Source organism: Chaetodon auriga, chromosome 8, assembly GCF_051107435.1.
Source record: "Chaetodon auriga isolate fChaAug3 chromosome 8, fChaAug3.hap1, whole genome shotgun sequence".
Taxonomy (NCBI): Eukaryota; Metazoa; Chordata; class Actinopteri; order Chaetodontiformes; family Chaetodontidae; genus Chaetodon; species Chaetodon auriga.
In genome coordinates this window covers 17,282,347-17,309,914 of record NC_135081.1, presented here as the reverse complement: position 1 = coordinate 17,309,914, position 27,568 = coordinate 17,282,347, and the positions used below count along the sequence as shown (strand labels likewise).

Here is a 27,568-nt window from a genome sequence, read left to right as displayed (position 1 = left end):
GGAACATGTGGTCAGGAAATAAGAAGAGTCTGTTTTTTAAAAACAACATGGCAAACATTACAAGATAAAAATGATCCAGGGTGCAAGACTCTGAGGTCAAAAATGCCTTTAGGGGTAACCAGTGTCAAGAATATTCTCTACAGGAAACATTAACTTTTTTAAGACAACCTTGGTTATTCAGCAGCAAGAAAATCTGCTATCACTTTCTCCAAGTAGTCGCCGTGTTGGTCTTGTCACGGCTGGTGTTCAGAATATGAAAGTTTCCTGTTGGAAATCTACAAGCAGGAGAGTGGAGGTGAAGATATTATCAGGCGTTTCTCAAGTGGAAACATTTATCACAGTCGCACAGCTGACAAAGCACAGAGTGAGACACAAAGAACTGCAGAAACATACTTTCTTTGTCTTTGTCATTCTCCCACAAAGAGACACACACTGCATTTTTCTTTAGACTCTTTATTTCTTTGAATATATTTGATCAAATGTAAAATCAAACATTTGAAGTAAAGATTTAACAGTTTCTGACTAGCAAACCTCAACACCATCAAAGTAAGGGAACATTATTGATACATACTACATACTGTACGTAGGACATACTGTAGCTTAGCTGAGATTTATCCAACAAACAGACCCAAATTACAAAATCATTTTTCAAAAGTCTTTTACTCCTGTAATTTCCTGGTTTTCTGAGCTGGTGCAAAAGAAAACGTCTTAGGTGAAGCAATATCCTGTGTTTCTGTCAAATAAATTATGTCTTTTGGAAATTAAACTTAAAAGGTCTGTACATGGGGATCAGTGTTCATCCTTCCCACTGGCAACAAGGTCATACCAACATTATAATGGAAGACTTTGGCTATTTACAAATCGCTGAGATGCTGTACTGTTAGTGTACAATTTCTCTCAGACATGCTGTATATTACTTCTGTGTATTAGTTAGACTAAAACACCACTCCAACCCCATATGACAAAGTGCAATTCCATAGATCATAGATACACAATTTTCAACCTTTTTTTTTTAGAAAGGCTCTGAAATTAAGGGCCCCTGCTTAAGTACATTTGTACGCAAAAGGGACATAATATTATTACTGAACCTTTGAGTTTAAAGCCCCTAAACACCTGTGGTTCAGCCTCACAGGTGTTTGCACATAATTTCACCTGATTAGACTTCTCAGGACTGCAATTGATTGACAACTCGTTGTTTCACCTGCTGGGGGCGCCACAGTTCCTCCCAGCTTCAACCTGAGCTGAAGACTAATTAGCCAGAATAACAGAGTGGGTGTGCAAGGCCTTTAAAGGGATATTTTGGGAAATGCGCTTCTTCACTTTCTTGCTGGAAGTTGGATGAGACGATTGAGAGCACTTACATGTCTGTACGGTAAATATGAAGTTACAGCCAGATGCCGGTTATCTTAGCATGAAGACTGTAAGATACGCATAATCTGCTTATACCTTGTTTGTTTAATCCATACAATTGTACTGATGATACCTTGTGGTTTTACAGGGTGGAAGGTGCTGGAGTATTTCCTGGAGTCCCTGCTGGTTACCAGACAAACCCACAATGACAACAAGGCGCCAGGGAAGTATATAAGACTATAACTCCTCCATAAAACCACAATATGATGTTTTTACTACTTGTGTTAAATGGCTATTACTGAGCTTTATGGGTGCTGGTAGGTGAATTTTACCTTTGGGTAGAGGCAGGCTAACGGTTCCCCCCTATTTCCAAACCTTGTGCTCAGCTAAGCTAAGATACCTGGCTGCTTGCCTTAGCCTCATATTTACCCTGCAGGGGTAAAAGCAGTATCAATCTTCCCAGCAAACTCTCAGCAAGAAAGCAAGTATATTTCCCAAAATGCATTAATCCTACATTTCATAGATTTGTCTGCGTCATGATGTCATTTCAGGTCTGTATTTGAAAAAGAACAATTTCTAAAAGAAAAAGATACAAACACGGGCCACGCTCACGCAGAGAAAATGGCTACGAAGACAAACTGATGAAACAGTACCTCTACCTTGTAACTGAAAAATATAAGACCACATCATTTTGGAGAACAGTCACTGGGCAGTGTTTAGCCTGAGCAGTCAAACACAAACAGAACAGTCTGGGTTTACAATAAACACCTTTCAGGAGTTATAAAAGGTCCATGGCTATTATGATAAATTGCAGTTCGTATTCACACGTACTGTATGGTACAGTGTGCGAGTCAAATTAAAAATTCAGAGGAGGCCAATTTATGTAGGTGTTCCCAAAGAACTGTAGCACATTCATGAACATGAGAGCAATACCTGAACTGACAAAAATGATAGCAGGACCACTTGATATTGGTGAGTTAATGGAATGATTGAAGAAGGAGGCGCTGCGGCACATACAGTACATAGGCTACATAAGGGTTAGAATATCTATACACACACTGTACACTCTCTAGGATACAATTTACTGTACATGATCAACACTAGCTGGCTAGTTAACTCTACAACTCATTCTTTCTCTGTATAGTAGCTCTGTCTGTCATTAAAAATAAAGTTGAGATAGTTTGCCCGATGTGTGTTTACATTCCCTGCTCCATATATAATGTTTTCTCTCAATGATAAACCTGCAGGACGCGGTGCGATGAAAAACAGTCGATTACTCTCGTTATATCTAACAGCTGAGGAGCAGGGACACCACCGCCGCCGCCGCACTGCCGCTGGATGCTTCATCAAAGTGCTGCTGCTCAGAACGCACACATACACGTGACTGTGGACATGCACAGACTGCCTCAGGCACACACACACACACACACTGTTTGTTTACACACACATACAGATACACATTGTTCCTGAGTATGAACTGTAGGATATTTATTTTGGCTCTACTCTAAGAGAGAAAAGACATGTAGGGACAGAGAGCTGTTTAAATCAAACACAACAGTACTCTCATGTAACAGGAATGGACTTGAGAAAGGCATACCATCAGTGAGGAAAATAGGTTTAAATGGTAAAACCATAAAAATCATGTGTTCCTGTGAACTAAGTACATATATCTAAGGCCATAGTTTCTGCAATGAGAGCAACAGGATGGGTCAGTGGAATGGGATGGGACCATTTTTCCATCAATAGATAAATACTGCACCATTTTTTGTTAATTTATAGTGTTTGCATTCAATGTTGCTTTAATCGATATTTTTATATTAACACTGGGTCTGAGGGTAATCTGAAAAGGTGCAAATTATTACCTAACTCTCCAGTTCCTCTCAGCTCAGCAGAACTTTTCAGCATCCTTCAGCTCAGCCTGTAACTTTCTCTCACTGCTCTCATAGGGAGTCGATTTCAGGCGCAGCAGGCAGGTGTTTTTGGTGAAAAAAGCTCTGTTAAAGCCGTTAAAATCTACCAGCCCAGCACCAAATGGCAGACAAAGTTGGCAACTACCTGCTGAACATGATGGAGAATTTAACAACTGAAGGGCCAGATGTTTCCCTCAGGAGTTGGTAGAGACCAAAACAGAGCTAAAAGTAGGATGAAGTGGACTTTGATTCATTAGGTCACCTGAAACATGAATGCAAATGAATGCCAATGTTGCTGCTGGATGTGTAATTACGCAATCGTTTACTACAAATGTTGCCATATCAAATCCAAAAGGGAATGTCAGTGTTGAGTCAAAGGGCTACTCTGTAGTGTTTAGTAGCATCTAGCAGTGGGGTCGCAGATTGCAGCCATCTGAACACCACTCACTCCATCCTCCCCTTCCTATCTTAGAGGAGAACCAAAGGTTTGGTTTGTTCATTCTGCGCTATTATAGAAACATGGAAGCGTAACGTGGCGGGCTCCATGGAAGAGGACCCACTTCCTCTGTAGATAGATGCAGATACAGAGCCCATTCAAAAGTAACGAAAACAGCTATTCTCATTTTCAGGTGATTGTACACGAACGGAAACATAAAAAATGACTGTTATATTCCATTTCTGCCATATTGTGCCAATAGATCCCCCTAAATCCTACACACTGGTCTTTTATCAATTTGCTGCCCCCAGGTGGCCAAAATAATTAATTAATGCATTTAGGCAAGTCAACCAACTAGGGTTTACATTGCAGCATGAGGAACATACCATGTGTATGTCTCCTTGATTCTTCCCTATTTGTGCTGATTTTACATGCTGCACATCGTGGCCACGGTTAAAGACAGACATTAACTAGTTCTATTCTTGAAAGGGATAATGAGACGTTGCAAATAAACTATAAAGGTAAATTTGACTGAGGAACTTCACCAGAGGAATGCACCCATTTGCCGCTGCTGTCACCCACGTAAAACAATGGCATCAAATTCTCAGCACGCACACTCATCAGTGGTGTGGCAAGCAGTACGTGGATGACTTCATGAGTCAGTATTGAGGACAAATTCAGCAATTTACATTCAGGCCTTTTCAGTCTTGATATTTGCAGGTTGTATTTACAGCTGAGCTCTCAGCTACAGCCACACAAACACACGTTAATCCTGTGCTCTGTCTGACAGCCACACAGAAAGAAAAACACACACACACACACACGCAGAGACAAGTGGCACAAGGTCACCTGCAGGAGCCCACACATCTGTAATGGCATGAAAAAAGTAATAAAATATAACTCAAAGCCTCATGAGATAATCACACAAGGCAGCAGAGATCACAGCCACGATGATTGAGCATTGTCATCGAAACACCAAAGGTCTCTCTTTGACTCCAACCACTCATAAACCACAAACGGGTCAAAATATGGTTACCCACTTCGTACACGCTGACATCGGGGTCTGTGCTTGTTCATGTGATAAGAGCAATGGTTGACTGGTCTGCATCCAACAGGTATAAGTCACGTGACAAAAGAGATCCAGCTTATGATATGTGACACGCTCAAGTGTCTGACTGCCATTCATACTAAACATTCACGCTGCATTCATTTTAGCTTTCAGCATTGATTGCACTGATCTCATGTGATACCACTTATGAAGGTGCTCTACTGTACTTCATCGCAGATATCAGACTTTGTGAAAGAAAACATGTAAATACGGTGTAAACTCAGCCTATATTACAGTAGTCTGGATAGAGAGAAAAGGGGGGTTGGAAAAAACACAAAGCAAACCACAGGTAATCAAAAATTCCTTAAAAGTTCTCTCAACAGTCTACTCTTCTGTTCAAGCACCTTTCACTCCCAGCACTGGAGTGGCCCTCTATGCTGATTTTAACCTCCTGAGGGATGAAGGAGGGTTTGGGCAGAGTCAGAGGAGGCTCCTCCTCAGCTCTCTCAGTCTGGTCTCGCTCTGGAGCTGACCAGCGTCTCTTGCGGACTGCGGGTCTCTCTGGATCACCACATTGTATTTTGGTAAGAGCAATCTGTCTGTCTATTTTCACTGATTCCTGTCTCACTTCTCCTGTCCCAGAGACCGCCAGTACTGGTGCATCTCCGTAGATCGCCTCCCCTTGTCCTGGAACAAGTCCTAATCCTGGTGGTAGTTCCAGTCCTGGTCCCGGTCCAGTAACCTGCTCTCTCTCCTCCAGCCTGTCTGCACTGGAAGCCTTCATGAAGAGGCCACTGTTACTGTGTGCAGTGTTTGGACTCGTACTGTTTCTGACAGAAGCATCCACATTGTGACAGGAGTCAGACAGGTGACCAGTCTTCAGCTTGGTCCCCAAAGGCTGGCTGTCTGCTACTGAACCGTTCCTTAAGCCGCGGAGGGTCAGCGACACGCATACATCACCCACACACAGCTTAGCGCAGGACAGCTCAAACAGCTGGGTGGTCCGGTCTGGGCAGCAGGATGACCAGCCCTGGCCAAACACAAAGAAGGGGTACTCCACCAGCACCTCCACACACACCTGGAGATGAGCACATGCACAAGAGACACAATTAGCTTTTAGTTAGATACAGACTGAACTATTTCAGGATAATTTAAAACAAACAACTGCTTAAAGCTACAAATTGGTGCGCATTTCCATGGGATTGGGCATCTATTATGCATCTTGAAACTGATTCTGTTCTGTTTGTTTTTTACACAAGACCTTTTGACATGTCACAGTTGGAACTCGCAGGTTTAATAATAAAACTGACGATGGCTGAATTCCATTCAGCTGCTTCCAGGGTCGTGATATTGTGCGTGCTGGCTCACTGCCACAGATTCTATTTACACCTGCGTTAACATGCGTCTCGGGTGATCCAATCACAAGTGGGCAGCGCTAAATACAAGTGAAAACGACTGCATTGTGATCCAATCACTCATACCACTTGCTGGGGTGGTCTGGGATGCATGTGGCCACATATCTTTTGTAGCATAAATGCTCAGGGGGTAACAGGAACATACCTCATCAGTGCAGGACGTGGGGGTTGTTTTAGTGACACTTATAGAGGAGCACTGATGTTCATGGTTGGATTTCCCTTTTCCTCAGATGGCTTTGTCCTGCCAGCCTCAACAGTTGGAATGGCTCATACATATTAGTACTTGAAACATTTTTGTGTTCTTAGCTCAGCGTTAGACGAACGCTGTGAAACAAATCTGGTGACACTCAATAACTGTGCGTGGGGCCCTTTTACCTAGCAAAAGTGATGTAGGCCGCCATGAAATCTGAACGCAGATGGTCAGCAGAACAGCTTGGAGTCGCATGATAGACACAGGTGTGAATGGTGATGGCTTGAGTGGAACACCCAAGATGCCCGTTAATGTCCGGTGTAAACAGGGTTACACTGGCATGGCTCACTGGGGCATTTAATGGAAAGAAAAAAAACACTTTCTCCCTCTCAGTGCAATTCTTTAATAACCAATTTCAACAGAGCTTTGTCAGAAATGTTTGTTTACATTATGCATTCATGTCACAAAACTTTTTGTTGAACTCTAACCTGCGAGGGAGCAGTGTTGGTCGTACTGCTAGAGAACAATGGTCGGCTGAAAAATAATGATTTGAAGAAAGGAGTCTTCTCAATTTCTTCAGTTCTGCATCACAGATAGATTTCAAAGCTTATCTAGCTTTACGGTGTAACTGATGACCACAGTGAGCACAAGGGCAGCCACTACTGGATCCCCTAATACATTTCTCTTCAATTTTATTAACTTTAGGTAAAATACAGAATTCTTGTGACTATTAATTTACGTATGTGTTTTTGATACTATCACTAGGGGGTATCAAAGACTTGAGGTTTCAAAGTTCAAACATAGTGGCTTAAAAAATATAACTCATGATTATTCACACAAGAATGATGAACAAGGATTAATTTACCTGGGCTTTGAGCTCTCCCACAGAAAACTGTATGATCACAGCATTTGGGCTCTGCCCACTGTCAATACGCTCAACAGTGCTCGAGTCAATCTTCAGCTCACTGCTTATCTCAGCACTCTGGATGAAGTCCTCCGTCTTGAGGTCCTCCACACGCTTCAGCTCCCCGTCGGCCAGCTGGATGATGGAGCCTCGCATGAAGAATGGAGGAAGCGCAACTGGGGAAGAGGAAGAGGAGATGGAAGGAGAGGCTTGGATGGAAACAGGGGCGGGAGCGGGCACAGGCGCGGGAGTTGGGGAGGGAGCTGCCACCACTGCAGGAGCGGGGTTTGAGGGCAGGACCGGCAGTGCTGGTGCCTGTGCGACGGCAGGGGGTGGTTGATTTCCATCTGGCCCTAGCGCCTCACACTTGGAGAGGGCTGTGGCCAAGTAGGCATGTGGCATCGCAGTGGATATTTGTGGAGTAGTGGTAGCAGTCAGGGCACTGACAGAACGACTAACCTCAATTTCTGTGCCATTATTGGTGCCACTGACTGGGATGAGGAGGGACTGGCCACTCGGGATGACCAGGTGCTGAGGAAGTGTCGCATGGTAGCTGAGAGCGTGCTGATTTGCACTGGTGATATAGCCAATGATTGGTGGCTGTGTGGAGGAATAGAGACTGGCTGGCAGCTCCTCGGAGGGTAGGGTGGTCTGGATGACTGTATGGGGTGCAACAGACTTAACCACTTCTGAGGAAGTGAGGGAGGTGAAAGAGGAAGATTTGGACACTGGTTTTCCCAAACAGATGCCCCCTTTCTCAGTCTGCACTAAGGAGATCTTATTTGAGCCAGCTTCACGTTCAGCTCCATGGCTGGGCTGGGCCACCAGCACCAACGAGGTCTGAAGTCCTGCAGGGTTCTGGCTGTAGTCTGCAGGCAGGAGGATATGTCTGGCCTCATAGCTCTGGACCTGCTGATGGTTCGCTGACTGGCTGGGAGTTTTAGCCTGTTTCACAACCTCCAATTCCCCATTCAGCACACCCTTAGCATGCCCGTCTGGTTTCTTTCCAGCTGAACCATCTGCATACTGGACCACCAGCTGGGATGGAGCGAGGGTAAGCGTTTGAGGGAGGACGGTGTGAGGGTGGAGCTGCAGGTGAGGTGAAGTGACGGCGTTTCCGCTGACAGTCAGAGATGTTCTGCTATCCAGATGAATGTACTGGCTGGTGACTTGAGGAGAGCTTGGAAGTGACACCGGAGCCAGTTCTGTGGGAGAGAGGCCTATTTGAAACTGCTGATCCCCTTTGGTGTTGGGGGAGATGAGGGCTGTGGTGTAACCCTCCAGGTGGGGACGCTGTCCTATGGCAGAGCTGTTAGGTGAAGAGCTAGTATTGGCGGAGATGATGTGAGAGGAGATGTAGCCAGCATAGGGCCCAGAGCTGATGAACTGAACGTTGGGTCCCAGCTGAGCAAACTGGATAGTCCCTGCCTGCTGGGGAAGGGCTGTGGGGTAAACTGTAGGCAGGGAGGCCAAGGGCACTGCAGACAGGGGAGTGGCTGCAGAAGGAATAGAGGTGGAGGGGGAAGAGGAGGAAGTGGAGGAGATGGGACATCTTGGGCTCTCTGCGTCCCTCGATTTGCAGCGTTCACTGGCTACACTTGCCAGCCACGCTAGGTTCTCTGTGTGGGGACTGTCAGGAACCACTGCAGCTGGAGGAGTTGCTGTGGCTACTGCCACTGGCCTCTGCTCCAGAGCCAGGATCTCCCGCTTCTTAGGAGGCAGGCATCCATTACTCCTCTCCTGGTTGGATTTCATTGTGCCAGGGTGGTCTTAATATTCCCAGGTAGGACTGCTACGCTCTCCTGGGTTCGTCTTTCTCTCTCTCCTCCACTCGATGGTCACGTGCAGGGGCCGGCCTCTCTCTGTGCTGTGTGGCTCTGGCTGTCTTTATGTTCACTGGTAGACAGCTCCAGGTCTCAGGGCAGAGAAGATGGAGTCACTCCAGCTCACAAAATGAGCTCCATAGACTTCATGAGGAATCATCTCTGATCGATCCACCTCTTCCACGATGTCGGCAGGAATCTGACGGCAGAGAGAAGCTCAAATCAAATACTCAGGTAATATAATAATAAATTCAAATCTCCAACTAATATGCTATACAGATTTTCATCCCTCTAGGACAGCCTCTGAATATGAACAATATAAACAAACTTGACTTGACTTGAAATTCAATTCAGTCTCATTAGTCTAATTGCACTGCAGAACCAGCTCAGTAAGCACAGCTTGTGTTCTTTAACCATATCCACAAAATGTTCCTGCAGGGCTGTAAATGCATAACAGCAAACACCAAAATACTTTACTCTTAAAAATGTCCCTGCTTTCATGTCTGTGAAAGTGTTGTTCTTGGTTTTGCCACAAGGTGGTACCTGGTACTACAGCATCTGATTAATGTTTGTCTAATGCACTTGAACACAACATGTAGGCCATTCCGTGTTTCTCCAAGATCAACCTCTAAAGATGCCCCTCGAGTGTCTGCATGAACTAACCTGTCACAATTCAATCAGCATTACCACGAATAATGATGTATGACGCACAAAAAAGTACGGTGCAAAGCTTTGTGCCATCATTTACATAACATGGGAAAGGCTCTTTCATGTTTTCGACACCAGGCGGGAGTTTCCTGAATTGCTGTGTTTGTGTGTTTGTGTGTTCTCTGTGTGCGCGCTCATGTGGACGGGGTAAGCGTATGTGCTTTGCTGTCGGCTGTTATCTTGCTCCAGGCTCTGGGGTAAGAAAGCAGAACACAGTGAAAGGATAACAGCACAGAGTTACAGCCTCAGAGGAGTGCATGCTTTTGTCTTTGTTTTAACACTTCCCGGCCTTGTGTTGAGTCAGTAGGGCTACTGTAAATATAACATCCACCTCCAGACAGGAACTCTGGGTCAGTGGGCACATCAGTAAAAAAAAAATGAAGTGAAAACAATATGGCTGGAACTTTGATTGTGGAACATTCTGCGAGAAGCGTAAATGGGCCTTTGTTGCTATGACTGAAGTGCTTCAAAATATTTCAACAATGGCTTTCCGTTGTACCCTGTTCGAGTGGTGTTGCAAAGTTCAAGGGAATACAAAGTGGAGAACAAACAATGAATGAGTAGGCCCTCTTAGAGTTTGGTTTAGTACGAGGCAGAATGAATGCTGGGTTAAATGAGCACTGAAAGAAGCAAGAAATGAGGAGGTTAGAGGAACTCATGATGTATAGAAGGCAGGTTACTGAAGGGCACCTAACTATGTCAACAGACCACAGCAGCAGCTAGCCATTGCAAATGTTTGACTGACAGTCTCATCATACACTAGATTCATATGTATGCATGCTCACATAGCTAAAACATGCACACGCAAACAATATGCAGTGCGTCCATTAATTCAACGACGCTGACGTGCAGCCTTTTGCTTCGCACGAGCTCCTTTTTTTTTTTTTCACAGTTTCTTTTTCAGATTGACTGTTCTTTCCTGCAGGCTTATCTGTGGGTCAATGCACATGACTCTGAGTTGTTCATTAGCCAGAGGCACTACAGAGATGTAGTGTATGACACACACTCACACGTCCATCCATTCATTCTTCTCCCCCTGCATTCCATTCAGAGGAGCTAAGCTATTGACAATGCTAAACCGTTTTTCATATTACAGATGAGGTTCACTACAGCAGGCAGCTACAGACATGTTACATAAAGACAGAGGGGGGTAAAAAAAAAAAAAAAAACACAGAAGGCGACCTTGGTCAGTTCCTATTTAGATGCATCTGACTCTAAACGCTAGATCTGACAAGGTCACTGCATCTAAAGGCAGTGAAAACCTCCATGCAATTCATTTAACCACACAGCCTGGTAGATCCACCAGATGTAACAAAGGAGGAGAGAAGCAGAGCTGGAGAGAAACAGAAACAGCAAGAGGAGAGCGAGGGGGAGGAGAGGGAGAAAAGCAATGTAAAATGACAGATAGAACTGTGTAAATGAAAGAATGAGAGTGTGTGTGTGGGGGGGGGTGAGAGAAGAAAGAAGATTAGGAATGAGAAAGAGGGAGAGGGAATGGGTAGAAGACAGAGTGCTGCCTCTCCTGACCCACATTGAGCAGCGCCTGCAGCATCAGAGCGCCATAGCCCCCGCCTCGCTGAGAGATCCCCGATCAGCAACACAGCCGCCGCCACAGCCTGAGCGACACTGTGCAGCGTCGCTCAGTGGCAACAACCCCACCTCAGCAACACCCTGTCAACAATGTAATGACATCACATCTGAAGCACAACTACTTCCTTGGAAGACAAAGCCAGCGCGCACTGATTTCCAAATACCACACAGAAATACACCATTACCGTGAACAGACCACAGATACGACAGGATGCTCTTAAAGGTGTTTTTCCTTTCCTCACATGACCTGTGCACGGCACTCTCTGCACATGGTTGCACACACAGCTCAGCAGCCAAAAGCCTCCCTAGATTTTCCAGCGTCAGACTATTATTAGAATACCGACACCAACAAACATACGGTCTGTGTGATACTATGGAGAACAAAGACGAGCTTTCAAGACTGTCACGCCGAGCCAGACAGCACGGGAGTCCTGAGTCAGTCCCCTTGTCCAGGGCTGTCATATCTGAGACATGTATGGAGGGATGACACCAGAGGGAGAGAGGGGGACAGGCCCGCTCTCTGTCCCGCTCATCACACTGATGCTTTTCAGCTCAGACAGAGTGATAGAACCAGCCTTGCATGTGATCCTCTTTCATACTCCCACGTAAAAAGCTGCACAAACCAGAGAAATAGGTTTGTGTAGCGGTGTGTGTCTGCTGCCACTGTGCATGCAGCGATGTTTTCATTCAGCCTCCTCTCTGTTGTCTCCAGGTGAGAGGCCCCCCAGCAGAGTTACATCCCCTCTGTTACGCAGCAGTCGCCAGCTCCTCCAGTCCCCCACCTCCTTCTGCCTGAGCCCTGAGTCTTCTCTCTCATGCTCCCCGACACACTATTTACTCCTCGCAGTGGTCCACGGCTTCAGAGCAATAACATTTCTCTGCAGCAGGATGTTGCAGGGAGGCAACGGAAAGGCAACAAAATAATTTAGTGACAGTGTCCCGAGAGGTTGCTTCAGTGCAAAAGATTCATGCAAAAAGCTAATTCAATGACCCAGGGGTGATGAACCTGTTGTCACTACTACTATACATCATGTTTCACCTGCTAGACCAGACATAGATACACAGTGAAAACCCTGTACAGCAAATGGCTATATATAGAAAACAAAAACATCATTATCAATCTGAGCTCTGGCATGAAACAGAGGGGGAGGTGCTGTGGAAGACAATATGTATGTACGTGTATGTGTGATTCGCTGCATATAAATAGAACCTCCTCTAAACCCCCTTACAAACACGGCTGCTTTAACCACAGAGCAGATCAGTACAGTGTACTGCTTTTTCCTCTAATACCCAAAAGAGCCATTTTACTGCCCCTTCTCTGCACAACAGTGGCGCCTGTGCCTTTAAGAGGCGGACCTACCGTGTGGCAGACTAAAGCAGACAGTAAGAACAGGCAGTGGGTTCAGGCTGTTTGTCTTCACAATGACTCCAGAGTTCTGCATCACTGCTCGACACACACCAATCACACAGTATACGAGCAGAGATGTGTACGCAGGTTGTCCCTCTCAGCCAGCACCTCCACCACCAAACACGGTCAGTGCTGCTGAATCCTACAACTGTGACTCCGGACTAACGCTGTGACTGTAGCCTCTGGGGGCTTTAGAATGACAGTGAGAGTGCATGAGTGTAGTAGCAGTGCAGAAAATACTACTGAGCCACAAATCAAGAAGAAAAGAGACAACCCCCCCTCCCGCTGGTACTAAGTACTAAGAATAGCTCACCAGTCTCTCCACAGCCACTGCTTGCAGAGCATGTCCAAGGATTCTTCCTGCCTCTCAGTGTGTGTGTGTGTGTGTGTGTATGTGTGTCAGTGCGTATGTGTGTTGGAGACGTGTTTCCTAGGACTCCTCTTCCTGAATCTCTCCTTTGTGCCGCTCTCCTCTCCTGGAGCCTGTGCTGTAGCAGCTCCAGCTCTGCCCTTCCTCTCTGGTGTCTCCGGTTTGGAGGCTACGCTGCCCCTGCAACGGGCTGACGGTGAAGGAAGTTCCCCACTGCTGAAGCTAACACCATGTCCTGCGTTCAAGGCTGCTCCAACGTGTGTTATGCAAGGCCACCAGACCGCCAGCTCCCTCTCTGCCTGGCTGCTTCTCTCTCTCTCCCTCTCTCTCTCTCTCTCTCTCTCTCTGTTTCTGCCTCTCTCCCTTTCCCTCTCTACCTCCCTCCTCCTTCTCTTTCTCTCTCAGTACTCCACACTGACACAGCTCCTCCCCCAGCCAGCCTCATCAGCCGCATCAGGTATTCATTCAAAAAAACACACTCTACTTGGCTGAGCGCCCAGACTACGCTCACACAGAGTGGGAAGGAGGGGGAGGGAGCAACAGACGGAGGGTGAGGGAGAGAGAGAGACAGAGAGAAAGCTGGAGATTCAGTGAGGCTTTGCTCAGACAGACATACTGCGTGAATGTGAATATCTGTGGGATATTCGCATTGGCACATACGTGCAGACACTAACACATAAGCACAAACACAAACTGACTGAGGATTAAATAGTTCAGTGTGTTGGCTCCTCAAAGCTGTTTTAATGCACTGCTTCGTTTTCGTTCATTTTCATAAGCATTTTCCCAGTAGAAACAAATCTCTTTCTGATCTGCCCTGTGAGCTGCCCGACAATTAGAGTCTCTATTCAGCTGCATACTGAGTCAGAGTAACCTGCCACATCCACCCCCAACCCCCCTGCCAGGTCTCCCCAGGCCTCCCCCATATCTTCCCCAGAGATATTTCCCTCTATGCAGGCAAGCAGCGCTGATAAACACCCCGCCGCCCAGCCACTTGGCATTGGGGCCCTTCTCACCCGAGGGCTTCCTCCTTATCCTGTACAGCATACAGCAGAGAGAGCCAGGCTGCAGACAAGCACTTTGCCACCAGGCCAGCCAGCTATCTGCTCTTCTGCAGGGGGGATAGCAGAGTGTCACCTCCACCTAGACTGCAGACTGGGAGAAACTCAGAGATCGCAACAAATCACGCAATGCCCCTACTACAGTGAGCTTAGTGAACAGTATCACACCTACAAAGGTTCCTGAACTTTCCCACGGCTGCATTATACAAGAAGAGGAGTAATCTGCATAGCTAAAGGGAACTAAATTGCATCTAGAAATTTTCAATTACAAACAATCATCCCACCTCAATAAAGCATTATTTGGAGAATTCTTTTCTTCATCCCTCAGCCCACCTGGGGTTGTCTGGACTGGGCCCAACCACTGTGACTGTCACAGATACACATATTGAACCACTGAGGAGATAATCATAATAAAATGATAAATGATCAGCTGTTGAACCAAGAAAAACATGTGCTGAACACTCCTGAACCTCATCATTACTCTACTCCAAAACAACAATGGGCAGCACCCTGTGTCTGTCAGTCCACATAAGCTTGTACCACTCATTGCACCACATTAAGTAGGACTACAACATATACATTAACATATATGACTTTTGACTACAGTGTCTTCCTGACAATACTGTTTTCCTTAGACTGCTGTTTGCTCCAAAGTAAAAGTACAAATGTACCTCATATTATTTAGGAACCATGTAGTTTGCTAATCCTCAATTTATTATCACCTGTACCCCTCCAGTGTTGGTGAATACACTGCCTTCCCAGATTGTTTCCTCCTTGTCCTCTTACTCCACTTCTTGTTCCCTTGTATGTACATGTACTGTATGTGTGGGTACTGGAACTGGTGTAAACTGGGAAGAGTTATGCTGCACATGGCAGGCCGTTGTCTAAGGTGTTATCGGATAGTCTTCAGCATAGGTTGGGAATATCTTTGCTGACAGTTACAATTAGTCAGATTCTACTGGATGGTGATAACTGTGGTTCAGCCTGATAGGGGGGTTTGTTGGCCTACCTGCATGCGCTCTTTTACTCCGTGCACACACAATGTGTGACATTCGTCAGTGTGGCACACACAAAATGAGAGGGAGTGCTCCAGACCATAACAAGTTCTCTGTCATCTTACAAACATTAACCACTGAAAGCCGATACTCAGCTGAGTATAGTATTAGTAGTATAAATGGGGACATTATTAGGAGAGTGATAACAGTCATGGCAATAGCAGTTACAGCAGTCGGGTTCCTCATCACTATCTTTACAAATCAACATAGCGTTATGCTTACATTCCTCCATTTTTCAACACACAGATGTCTCCACACAATGCCTCTCAGTGCTGTCTCTTACACACACACACTCGCAGCCTTCAGCAGAAAACACAATGAAAACTCAAGTGGGTTCCAGTTGCTGCAAGTTATAACACTGCATGACCTTTACCGCAAAACAAAACACGAGTTCCAGTTTAAGTTCTGGGGAAACTTTTGCAACCACATACTCCTCAGAAATCTGAAGAGATGAATTATATTACCTTTAAACTGCTCAGTGTCCTCACAAACAATTATCCATACTCTGCTCTGCATCCTCAACGTACACACACTTGGGCTGAGTAAGCCTCATTTCATGCAGCAAACATGTCCAGACATGTAACACTGATCCTCATACACACAGAACAAGGAAGAATGTATGATGCAGACAGTCACATATGGAAAATAGCAAAGTGCTTCCCATGGTGTGCTGTTGCTTTAATGTACACATTCATATTTTTTCAAAACATTTCCAGGAGCATCAACTCAAAGCAATTAGCAAAAATATTGCACAGTTTGGGTCAGACTTTAGAAGTCAAAAGTTGTGCATTCAAAGTTGTACTTGAGTAAAAGTACAGTGGTAATATCATTAAAATACTCGTACCAAAACTATTGAACCGCACATATCTGTGCGGGCATGCAGGGCATTTCTGTTATGATAATGCATCATATTTTAAAAGCTGATGATATGTTTTGTAAGTAAAATCAAACTGTTTAAGCTGGTAATGAATGGAATATTGTAGACAGAACAATATTGATTAATCAACTCATCAACTAGTTGATTGACAGAAACATAAGTGGCAACTGTATTGATAAGGTTCCAGTTTCTCAAATCTTTCTCAGCACATATACTGTATTGTCCTGTATGTACTGCATGTGTGTATGTGAGCCCATGTGTTACTCATGTTGTGGGGACTAGCCATACTTGTGGGGACAAAATGCAGGTCCCCATAATGTAAATCATTAAGTGTTAGGGTGAAGACTGGGGTTAAGGTTAGGGTTAGGCAAGTGGTGGTAATGGTTATGGGTAGGGTAAGTCTCCTGTGTGTGTGTGTGTGTGTGTGTGTGTGTGTGTGTCTTTCCTTTCTCTTTTTGGAAGCCCATTTAACTTTTTTTAAAATGATATAACCGATTCAAAGTTCACTTGAAATCCTCAGCTAGTATCAGCAAAATTACAGTCCGGAGTGGATTAAACCATGTACACCTTATAGAGGGGGGTGCAGTCCCTGAGTGGCTCTTATATGGTTTTACAAACTTGAAATAACGTGTCAGACTGTTTAGTCAGCCAACAGTTTAAGTTATCTTATCACACTAATGATGTGAAATTTCAAAATTGCGGATAAAAACAAACTTTTAATTTCAGGCACTTTTGAGGGCCCTCTCGATGTTGGGGCCCTAAGAAATAATTAAACAAAACTAAGTGTTGGAGCAAAGGTCAGTATGTGAGAGCTGCCAATGGGAAACTCTATGCATTAGTATCAAAGAGAATGGAAAGTGGAGTGGGTGGTTGGATTATGAGGGCATCTGGTGTCAGAGCGGGAGGTAAATAACCCTGGCTTGGTCCTGTCTGAGAGCAGACCTGTCTCTGCTGTGGCGCGCTCCAGTTTGGAGGGAACAACATGCACGCCGCACGCTATGTGGGGAGAATGTGAAAGCGCTTGCTGCCATGGCAACAAGGCAGCTCCACAGTCTCCAGTCCCCATTAAGAAAGATGGGCGGCAACGTGGCTGTAGCTCAATGGTGGTGTAGCATGACACGCTGAAAGAGCCTATTGAAAGGCAGTGAATTCAGCAGTTAATGAAAAGAGCAAAGGGAGAGCGAAGCCACCAGGCAGGTGATACTGACCTCACCTCCCTGTATGGGTGAGGTGTCGTGAAAGATGGGTGAATATTCCATCTTCTCAGGTTCACTATTTTGACCACACTTTAGGCTGAAAATATGACAGAGACTGTCCAGCTTTAATCACAATAGAGCAATGGTAGAGTGGTGATGAGAGTTCAAAGTGACCTTCAACAGAGTCCTTGGATTAAATGCCCAAAGATGAAATAAAAGAAGCAAGAGGTTGAAGCTCTGTAAACAAGAAATGCCCTGGTTCTTTTCAGAATAAGCTTAAGAAAACAGTGTCATATTGATTTTAAGGTTATTAAAAGGTCAGTGTCCTTCATTGAAAGAGTCCAAAGAATTGTTATTAAAAAAAGCCTATTACAAGTGGGCTGTGATGTAATCTATTCCTTTCAACTATATGAAGGTGTCTGTGTCATTTCACATCCCAAAGGAGATGTTTTGTTTGTTCAGAGTCCAAATAGTTCCTCTATACAAAACAAGTGCGATGTGATTCATAGCTGAGGCAGTGGCTGCTCTGCTTGATGTGAGAAAGTACATCAACCTGTTGGATCAAACATGCTAATCATTACTACCTCTTACAAACAAATGTGCTCTGACAGCCAAAACCTGAGACATGTTTCTCTCCTCAGTGCTGCATTTTGTATTGACGTAAGTAAGCATGATATTCCTCTCACATGAAAGCAAACAGATCAGTCACACAACACTCTTCTTAGTCAAAATGGTTGTGGTTTTACTGTAGCATGCCATTAAAGTGAAGCTTTAACTCTGTTATATGTAGATACAGTGCATGTGGTGAAAGCCAAATTCAGCAGAACAAAACAGATTTCATCCTGAGTCCAAGTGCCAAGACTCTTTTCATTCAGCTGAAAATAGCAAGCCACTGCTTACGCACATCTCCAGAACATAGTTTAGGCAACTGAAGGATTGGGTGGGGGTGATTTGTGGAGGAGGAATACAGCTACTGAGGGAACTCAGCAGAGTTTGTTCAAACGCATGAACCAAACGGATCAGAAAGACACCAAATCATGAAAAAAAAAAGAACTCAATGTACAGCCAGAAAGCAAAGCAATTGTTCATTTCTAATCATAGTTTCCATAGACGTCCACCACAGACTTGTTGGGCAATTCAACATGGAAGACAGCTAAAAAAAAAAAATCCATCTGTTACATTTAATGGCAAATATGTCATTATAGAGTACATGCGATCAACATGGATCCATGCTGCTCTGTTTTACGGATGCTTCATTTGGATCTTCAAGCAAGGAATATTACCATCACTGAAATGACCTCGTTGACCTCAGTGAAAGCCTGCCACTCCTCCCACTGTGGCGTAGGTTCAATACCAGATTCACACAACAGAGGGCAGCATACAGACTGTACATTCATCTCTGAGTGCACAGATCTGTTTATCTCAACAATATGTTTACTACGAAAGCAAACTAATGCTTGTCTCCAGCTGCTCCCTGATGAGAACATGCTAACATTTCTCTTTTTTTACATTTCGTGCTTCATTTCCAACACAGATCAATATGTAACAAGGAGAGTCACCGTCATACACTGCACCATGCCGTATCTCTTCCAACCAGTCTCTAGATGGATAAATGACAAATATTTACAAATGAATGTTGGCCTGATATGTCACCAGATATCACATAGAAAGTTGTTTGGAAAGCAAATAATGTTTTTGAGTCAATACAGTATTTCATTTATACTAAAAAATATATATTAAGAATCATGAGAGTGGCCAATGATGCCTGCCTACAGAACAGTGAAACACAGTGCCGTGTAACAAATATATCTGCTGTAAAACAGTGATTTTATTGTTAACGATCTAGAGAGGACAAAATATGTCCCTTTAAGCTTTCGTGTCCTTCTGAACTGATGAGTTACTTTGATAAGTTCGTCTTTAATTGAATATATTAGAAAATGTGATGTAAAGGTGTGACTTAACCGCATCAAATCACAGACGCCGCTCTGCCAAGCTTGTCAAATTAGGTTTTAGCAGGACTCTGCTGCTCTTTTTTTGGCCATTAGCACATTTAGCCACTGCCTTGAACTGTTAGCCGATAGCATCCAAATTGATTTTTCAATAACAGGAAACAGGTAAAGGCTAGTAAATTAGCATTATTTTAGGCTAGGAGTACAGTCACTGCAGGTTGGTTTTTATCTATTTTCTAGATGTAGAAAATAGAAAACTTGGGGTTTAACTCAACTTTGACCAAATGTGTGCGGTGTTTTGACTTCGTGTGGCAGCGCAGTCTGTGTGGGGGGCTGCATTCAAGCACAGATGATGGAAACATCTTTTTTTACATCACCGTATCAGTCAGCCACTTCAGATACCTCTGTCATTCCTTCGCTGCCGCTCTGTTTTGTCTCCTGCAAAGGTATAGAGTGTGTTGTGTTGATTATTTTGTACAAAAAAAAAATATATTCAGCTGTTGCCAGGCAAATGTATTCAGCATCTCCTTAGTCAAATTGGTGGTGAAGTGGAAACACAGTCTCTCCTGACATGAGGGACACCGCACAAGTCGAAAGTGGACAAGTCGCTTTCGAGTTGATACCAGGAGGCAAACATATTTTAGGCCAATTTCTAGCCTTCAGTTTGTCTTATATATGTGGAGCCAATCAGACGTTGTGTTACCCTGAAGCAACATTTTCCAAAAAAAAAAAAAAAAGGAGAGAAAAAGCTGAATTTCTCTGCAGCAACCAGCGCAGCCTCCATGGTTGTCTTGGCAACTGTATTCAAAAACACAAACATGCAGAGACCTAATGTTATGTCATAGAAACTGGTATGAATGCTGTACTACGCACACACACACACGCACACAAACACACACACACACACTCAGTGTCTCTTTATGCTTCTGCATCACTCATCCTGAGTTTGTACTCTCCTCATATCCACATCTATTTTTACACCAGGAAAATGAACTCCGGCACAGGCAGCATGCTATTCTGGAAAATGAGTTTATTCATATCGTACTCACTCTTGTTTGCTCACTGTCCCAGCAATGAGGTCATTCATAATTTACTGGCATTGTAAATGACAAACGATACAGAGCCGACATGATTCCCTCATCTAGTTTAAATAAGCTTACAGACTGTGTGAAAATGATTGGGTTGAGGGGGGAAGCTGATCTTGACTTAATGAACTTAATGATTCACTTCTGTAAAACGCAAGGCCTTCAACAGCTTTATTAAAATTTTAAACGGTCCCTTCCCTTGAGTTAAGATGAAGACGGCAACATCCTCCTCCCTGATATCTTAACATGATATAGGCTAACAGTAATTTTCCCACCATTTTAAAATGGTGGCATCATAGAACAGTGCACATGAAAATAGACACAGTGGAATTAAGGAAACCTCTTCATCAGCTGGACACCACATGCAGCATTAAGTGCTGCAAGTAGCACATGACTCTTTCCAGGGAACCCTCAAAGAACAGCAAAACAACTTCAGCTCCTTCTCCAACACCACTCACTGACTTCAATGACTTCGCAAACTCTGGCAACAAGCATGTCCCAGCTGTTTGACCCACTATGCCCTTGTACCACGCTTAAGTCAAAATTCAACACTGATCTCAGATCGCTTAACATTGTGCGTGTATGTAAACAGCATTATTAGTCCTAAAAATCCTCAGATTTCAGAATGTTTGCGCGTCTATGAGTGCCTGTGTTTCCCTCATCCCCCATGGTGTCTGTAGTGTTAGAGCAGGCCTCTGTATCCCTCCCCAGTCAACAGGTCTCCTCTTCATCAACAGCCCTCTCCACTCTGGCAGAACCCAGCCAGCCTGTAATTACTGACTCCACTTGAGAGGAATACCAACAGGCGAAGACACACAACAACAACAACAACAACAACACTGAGCAACATTTCAGTCCACAGCACCTTTCCACGACTTCAAGACACCTGGAGCCTGCTGCCGTGTGTGTGAGGAGCAGCAACCAGCTGCCATTTTGGAACTTCCAATGAAGGGATAATGACTTTAAGGACACACATCGTATCATTCACACAGAATATTTTAGTCCAGCTGAGCCCAGATTGTTTACCTTGTCCCCCTGCCCTGTACATGGCTCTGTTCACACACAGACACATGGCTGTCAGAGAAAGCTGTGAGCCCTCCATGCTGCCTGTAGATGACTCTCTTGATAAAAGAGCCAGAAAGGGTGGCAGGAACTCAGGCTGGACATCTCACCAACTCAATACCGTATGGCACGCCATGTGGCAGCAAGGAACTAATGTTTTTTGTGCAATTACAGTGAGGATACACTCACTTCCTCTCACTGCTTAAGATCTAAATTCACCTTCTTCCTCTCCGGTGATATAAACTTGAACAAAGAACAAAGTAAGCCATTTGATGGATAGCCCAAATGGACCTTACTTGTATCTTTCCAGTCAGTGGCAATATCATCATGAGTGCCACTTTAAGATTCCTGTTTACAGACACAATTATTGTTATTGTGATCGGTGTTTTTACAACTGATGGCTATTTGTTAATTATTCTCTGTAAGGGCTTTGAGATTTATTGCAGCATGAAGCAGTTTCACACAAAAGTCTGTTATAAATGGTAGTAATAAGTGTTCCCTTGAGCTTTTCTAAAATCTTCCTCCTGCACATTCTCTGTGGATGCGAGCCAGAGCATGTCGATACAAAAATAGATTACAAACATGCCTCAACTCCAAATAGAGCTGCACTCAGTCATCAGTATACAGTGCAGTAATGTTGGTGGGTAGTGTCTGCCCACACTTTTCTGCTCCTCAGCACAGCCCTTCACGACTAAGAGTTATATTATTCCATTGCCTACAGTAATGGCACGGTGCATGGCAGCAGCATGTGGAGAGGGGTTTGCTCTGTAATCTGGGAGGACCATCTGCGGCTGTCAGCTGAAGCTGCCACTTAGTGGGCCTAACACAATCACCACGTCAGCACCTGCCAACAGTTGGAGCTTCGAGCCTCCTCCAGGTATATATACATGCCAGACAGCTCAAAGAATGAGAGAAATGTCTTGAAATTGATTCCCCTCAGTTTACTAGAGAATGATTCATTCATCATCACACACAGACAGATTTTTGTTCAAAATATTGTATTCATGTGCTGTGATGCATTAGCGCAGGCAGAGTGATGTGTATGACCAATGAATATACACTAGGTGGAGCCAAACTCCTGTAAACAACAAGAACATGATCACTGATCAGTCGTGTCATGATTTCATCATCTCATAACAAATAATACATTACAAATTACTGTATTTAAAAGTGCAGTGATTAGGTTACAAGGTTAGTTTATTATGACATATTTAACTGGAAAAACACCTGCTTATGAATCTTTTCTTAAAGAAATTGCATTGGAATATGTTTACAGATTTTATTGTGGAAGTACAATTTCCCAGCAGGAAATACTGTGTCTTAGAAAATCATTCAATGAATTATCACAATCTGTTTCATCAATCATCTCTCATAAAGTGGTAAATGTTTGAGATGTCAATTCAATGAATACTGCATATACATAATAATACCCAGTGTTATAAAATAAAACTAAACATTTTTTTAGAGCAATTTGGACAAAAATCTTGAAGATACTGTCTTAAAATGTGGCCACAAAGTGCTGGATAATGGGGTGTACTAGAGGGAAAAACCACCATTAGATGGACCATTAGTATCCAGAGCAGCTTCAATGCACCTTTGCATAAATCCTGATGGGGACTTCATAAAAATGTATTTGCTTATTTGGTGTTCTGTCATGGTAGAGAGCATTGTCTAAAAAGTCGATCCAAAATCTCCCACAACCTTTGAGAACTGGTGACGGTGAAGGCCACAGATTCATAATTTCTTTTTACTAACTATTCAGTGACTCCCCGTGCCCTGTAGAAGCTTCTGCATGTATTATGTGTCTCTGCTCATTTAATCAGGTTTTTCTTTCATCACCAGTCTGTCTCTCTCTAACTGGTGTACTTTTTGGGGTATGTGAAATTCTTCCTAATTAACCCGTGACATACAAAAATAAAACAATTACTAATCACAACACAAACCGACACATGCAACCATTACATGAGGCTAATATGCCGGCGCGTTAACGAGCCAATGCAGATTAAGTTCAGAAACATAATGAGGCCACTTAATTGGTATCAAAACATTGTGGGAATTATCAAATAGCAGAAGACAGACATGTCCAACATGCAGGGAATGAGTGGTTTCATTTAATCTTTTTAAATGCAAAAAACAGTTGATCATATAAAATGTGTAATACATTAAAGGTCCAGTGAGTAGTGGCATCTAGTGATGAGGTTACAGATGGCAACCAACTGAATATCTGTCGCCTCACACTCGCCTACAGCGGCCGCAAAAAAACGTAAAAGGTCCTCTCTAGAAGGAGTGTTTGGTTTGTCCATTCAGGGGCACTGTAGATACTTGGCGGTGCAACATGGCAGACTGCGTGGAAGAGGGCCCATTCTCTGTAGATATAAAGAGCTCACTCTGAATGAAAACAATAATTCTTATATTAAGGTGATTATACAGTAATTAAAACAAAACTATGAATATTATTTTCCATTTCTGCCGATAGATCCCCTTAAACTCTACACATTGGACCTTTAACTTTTCAGTCACACACATGCTGAGGTCAGATTTCAATTTCCTTTCAATACGTTTAAATGAACCAAAGTATTTCAGCATCTACAAGCTGAGCATGATGCACCGATCCTGCACTGATGAAGGTCAACAATTCAAAAGTCTGAGCATAAAACTCAAAGACAAATTTAATACAAAACGATACTGAAGGTATAATCTCATGAATGCGTGATCAGTGACTTAAACACTGAGTGATAGGAAACATTTGCCCTTAATCTGGAAGAGCATTTAGAATGAGGCAAATCTTGTGTTAACGAAAATGTAGTGTATACCATCATTTCATTATCCATCAGAAGGAGACATCAATTTGGCACAGGAACAGATTGTGAACACAGCATGTAGACATACATGCAGAAATACCGTCTGGAACGAACCACACGCCAGTTAAAGAGAACTGAAATTGTTCACACTGATGTGTATCGAACTCTGCAACCATCTTAATGCTCCTGCATGTTCTGATGATACCTTGAAAGGACAATGTCCGAGTTCCGCAGGCATTTAAAACGGAAAAAAAATATCACACAGTGCCTGTTCAGCAAAAGTGTAAGACTATCTTCTAGACTCCTGCGTCACCTGATCCTGGAGCGCTTCACAACAATTGTACCAGCTACCATATCGTACACAGTCCTGTTGTGCTGGAAGAACAGAAGTGTGATGAAGGCCGGGAAAAAGAAGGCAATTGAAAAGTTCTTATTCAAGGCTCGGACGGTTGATCTGTAGAGGTAGACAGAGCAAGTGATTACAATGAGGGACAAACTGGGTCACATTCGTCATGAAACTGCTGAAAGACAACCTTTAATATTAACTACTCACGCAGACAGAGAGACATTAGTTGCTGGCACCACAAGCACCCTGTTCGGCTGAACCAGAATCGATGAGTCACATGTAACAACTCTGAGTCCAATGAGAAACTTCCCTGGAGTGGCTCCTCCTGCTCCCCAAATGCACACGATCTGAAGGGAGAATGGTAAAGGAGCAGTCACTTAACTGCATGCAGGCGTTCACAAAATTTACAGAGAAACAGTTGTGACCAAATTTGGGAAAACAGAGTATGCAGAAAACTCACCTCGTAAAAACACACTAATATCCGATACACAAGTGCGACAAGCATCATTTTCTGTAGCTCCTCCATCGATGTGTCCTCATCTATTTCCTCCACTATGAAATGCATGGCGAACTTGGAAACGTCCCTGAAGGGAAAGTAAAATAAATCTCTGATATTAATCCGAAGAGCGTGTCTAGTTTGGTTTGGTTTTCTATGCTTGTTGATGAAGAAATACAGGCCTAATCATCATTTTACCGGCACTATGTGGAGAAATGAAACAAACTCACTTGATTCCACTCAGGTGCATGATACTGATGATTATGGTCGCTTTGATGAAAAACAATATGAAGAAATCCACCATCTCAGCGAGGAGTCTTTGGAGAGGTGAGGGGATGCTATACTCCCGACCTGGTGAAAAGCAGCAACAAAGCAAGTCAAAACCCATTATATCGCAGCGCACCCAAACCTCACAACCCATATGTGGTTGTTGAACACGTCCCTCTAAACCCATTGCCTACTCTTCAAAGCATTTTTTTTCACAGGATTTTGGAAGCAGGCTGCATGGATGTACTTCATCTGATCTACCACCAGTGATTAGACAGCCACTGTTGTCCTTCACAAACTCCTATTAAGTCCATTACTGTATTCTAAAGTTTGTGGTCAAACCATCCTTAGATATATAATCATCCTCAAGTTCTGTTTGGTATGGTTTATGACACAAAAATATTTACCTGTAACCCATTTGCTTAATTTACAAGTTAAGCATATCATTTTGCCCTGCAGCCTGCAGAAATGAGTCGCAGGTCATTGCAGTCAACTTGTTAACCTGTGGAAGCACTCTGGACTACAGCACAGACCTTCATATGCGTTAAAAATTCAACCTGTTGTCCGAAACCTTACATTTTGAAAACCTGTCAAGGCAAAGGCAGCAGTTTTTACCTGGTCTCTGTGCATTTCCGTTCTCCTGCGGCAGTTGCTGCGGCTGGGCGGACACTGCAGCCCCACCAGCTGCCTCACCTGCCCGGCTGCTTGTGGAGGTGACGGCAGGTGGATAAGGCGACAACGGAAGACCAAAAGCACCGTTACTATACCAGTTCTGGGAGTTTATATCAAGATGTGCCGTCGACGTCCCACTTGCTGACTGTAAATAATAAGGGTAGGACATGGCTGACGCTGCCAGCCAGCTCTGCCAGTTCACATATCCAGTGTAGTACTGCCACATCCACGCCTGCAGCCGTTCGCAGTATTCCGTTGTGGCGCGACTTTCACCGGCGTTCTTCTTGCCTTCGACATTGTTCTGGTTGCCTGTTCTTTGGGTAACATCGTCAACGAGTGACTTAACTTTGTCAACAAACGGTTTATTCTTTTCCTCATCGACTTCCATGTTTGTGTTTTCTTTGTCAGCCATGTTTGATGATGGCGGCGCGTCACGTACGACGTCATTCCGGATCATTGCATCTGGAAGTCGAAGACGAGAAAACGGAAAAGTGAACATTATGCCGCATAAAACATAACTTTTGAAAAGTATATCGATTTAAAAAGATTAAATTGTTGTTTCACTATAAACAGACAAAGTCTCACAAAACTCTTGTCCATTTCACGATTAAATGTGACTCCCCCATCCCCTTTACGAGTATACAGTGGTACTGGCCAATCATTGCCTGCTATTACAAGAATCGGCCGCAGGAGGAAAGCATTTCTCCCAGATAGAAGCTGACATTTGGGGTCTTCAAGTTCACAGTATTTCAAATGAATTGTGTTGCAGCAAAATGCACCATAATGTTACTTTTTGACTTGTTTGGATGGGGCCACCTCCAACTGTACAGAGCACGAATTAATGCTTAAGTGATTAGTTTTTGAGATCATATTTTATTAATTGCTGCACACATTTGCAAGTTGCATCCCTATTGGCTGCTAGTCAGACAGTTTTAGACATCAATTTTGGTCCTGGTAACATTTGAGGCAATTTGTTAAGTTTAAGATTAAATAATCATAATCACTAGATTTACTTTTAAGAAAATGAAATTTAAACAAGACAATTTTTATTTGCATGTGGCCACTGGGTCCTTTCAATAAAGCAGTGAGGTCAAACTCGTATAATTTCTAAGAATTCACCAGCTCATGGTGTGATTGTGTTTAAAGGGATAAAAATCGTTTCAAAGGACGTCTGCTTCCTAAATCCTGCACTCACACACCACCCCAAGTAAGCTTAATCCTTAACAATAGGGTATTCAGAAATCTAAAATGAGTTTGGGAGAACTGTAGGTTGTTATCTGAACACAAGGACTTTAAATGACTTTTTTTTTCATGGTCATAATTATGTTGCCAAGACGTATGCAAAATGCCTAATACCGTGTGTGCATGTGGCATGGTCTTATGTAATGTGGCACTCAAGACAATGAATCAGCTTTTCATTAATCAGTGCTCATTGTTGCCTGAGCACCACCCAGGGTCACAATCATTCACTAAATCCTGGAAAGCTTTTGGAGAATTTGGGCTTCAACCTAGTGCCCCAAAGAACCCTAATTAAAACAAATTATGTGCACTT

The 27,568-nt window shown here is 43.7% G+C and overlaps 2 protein-coding genes across 2 annotated transcripts; both read right to left on the bottom strand.

Moving 5' to 3' along the window:
- Window positions 1-446: 446 nt before the first annotated feature.
- Window positions 447-13,562, bottom strand: LOC143324501 (ataxin-1-like). Its single transcript, XM_076737052.1, has 3 exons — window positions 13,096-13,562; window positions 7,215-9,275; window positions 447-5,822 (listed from the first exon to the last, which is right to left on the bottom strand). Exons 2-3 carry the CDS (start codon window positions 9,006-9,008, stop codon window positions 5,121-5,123), a joined length of 2,496 nt encoding a protein of 831 aa, XP_076593167.1. The 5' UTR covers window positions 9,009-9,275; window positions 13,096-13,562; the 3' UTR covers window positions 447-5,120.
- An 8,800-nt stretch (window positions 13,563-22,362) lies between these two features.
- LOC143324950 (protein FAM8A1-like) lies at window positions 22,363-26,463 on the bottom strand. Its single transcript, XM_076737770.1, is given in 6 exon segments — window positions 22,363-24,689; window positions 24,789-24,928; window positions 25,042-25,165; window positions 25,308-25,428; window positions 25,960-26,443; window positions 26,446-26,463. Coding segments are annotated over 6 exon segments (1,032 nt in total). The 3' UTR covers window positions 22,363-24,544.
- Between the last annotated feature and the right edge of the window lie 1,105 nt (window positions 26,464-27,568).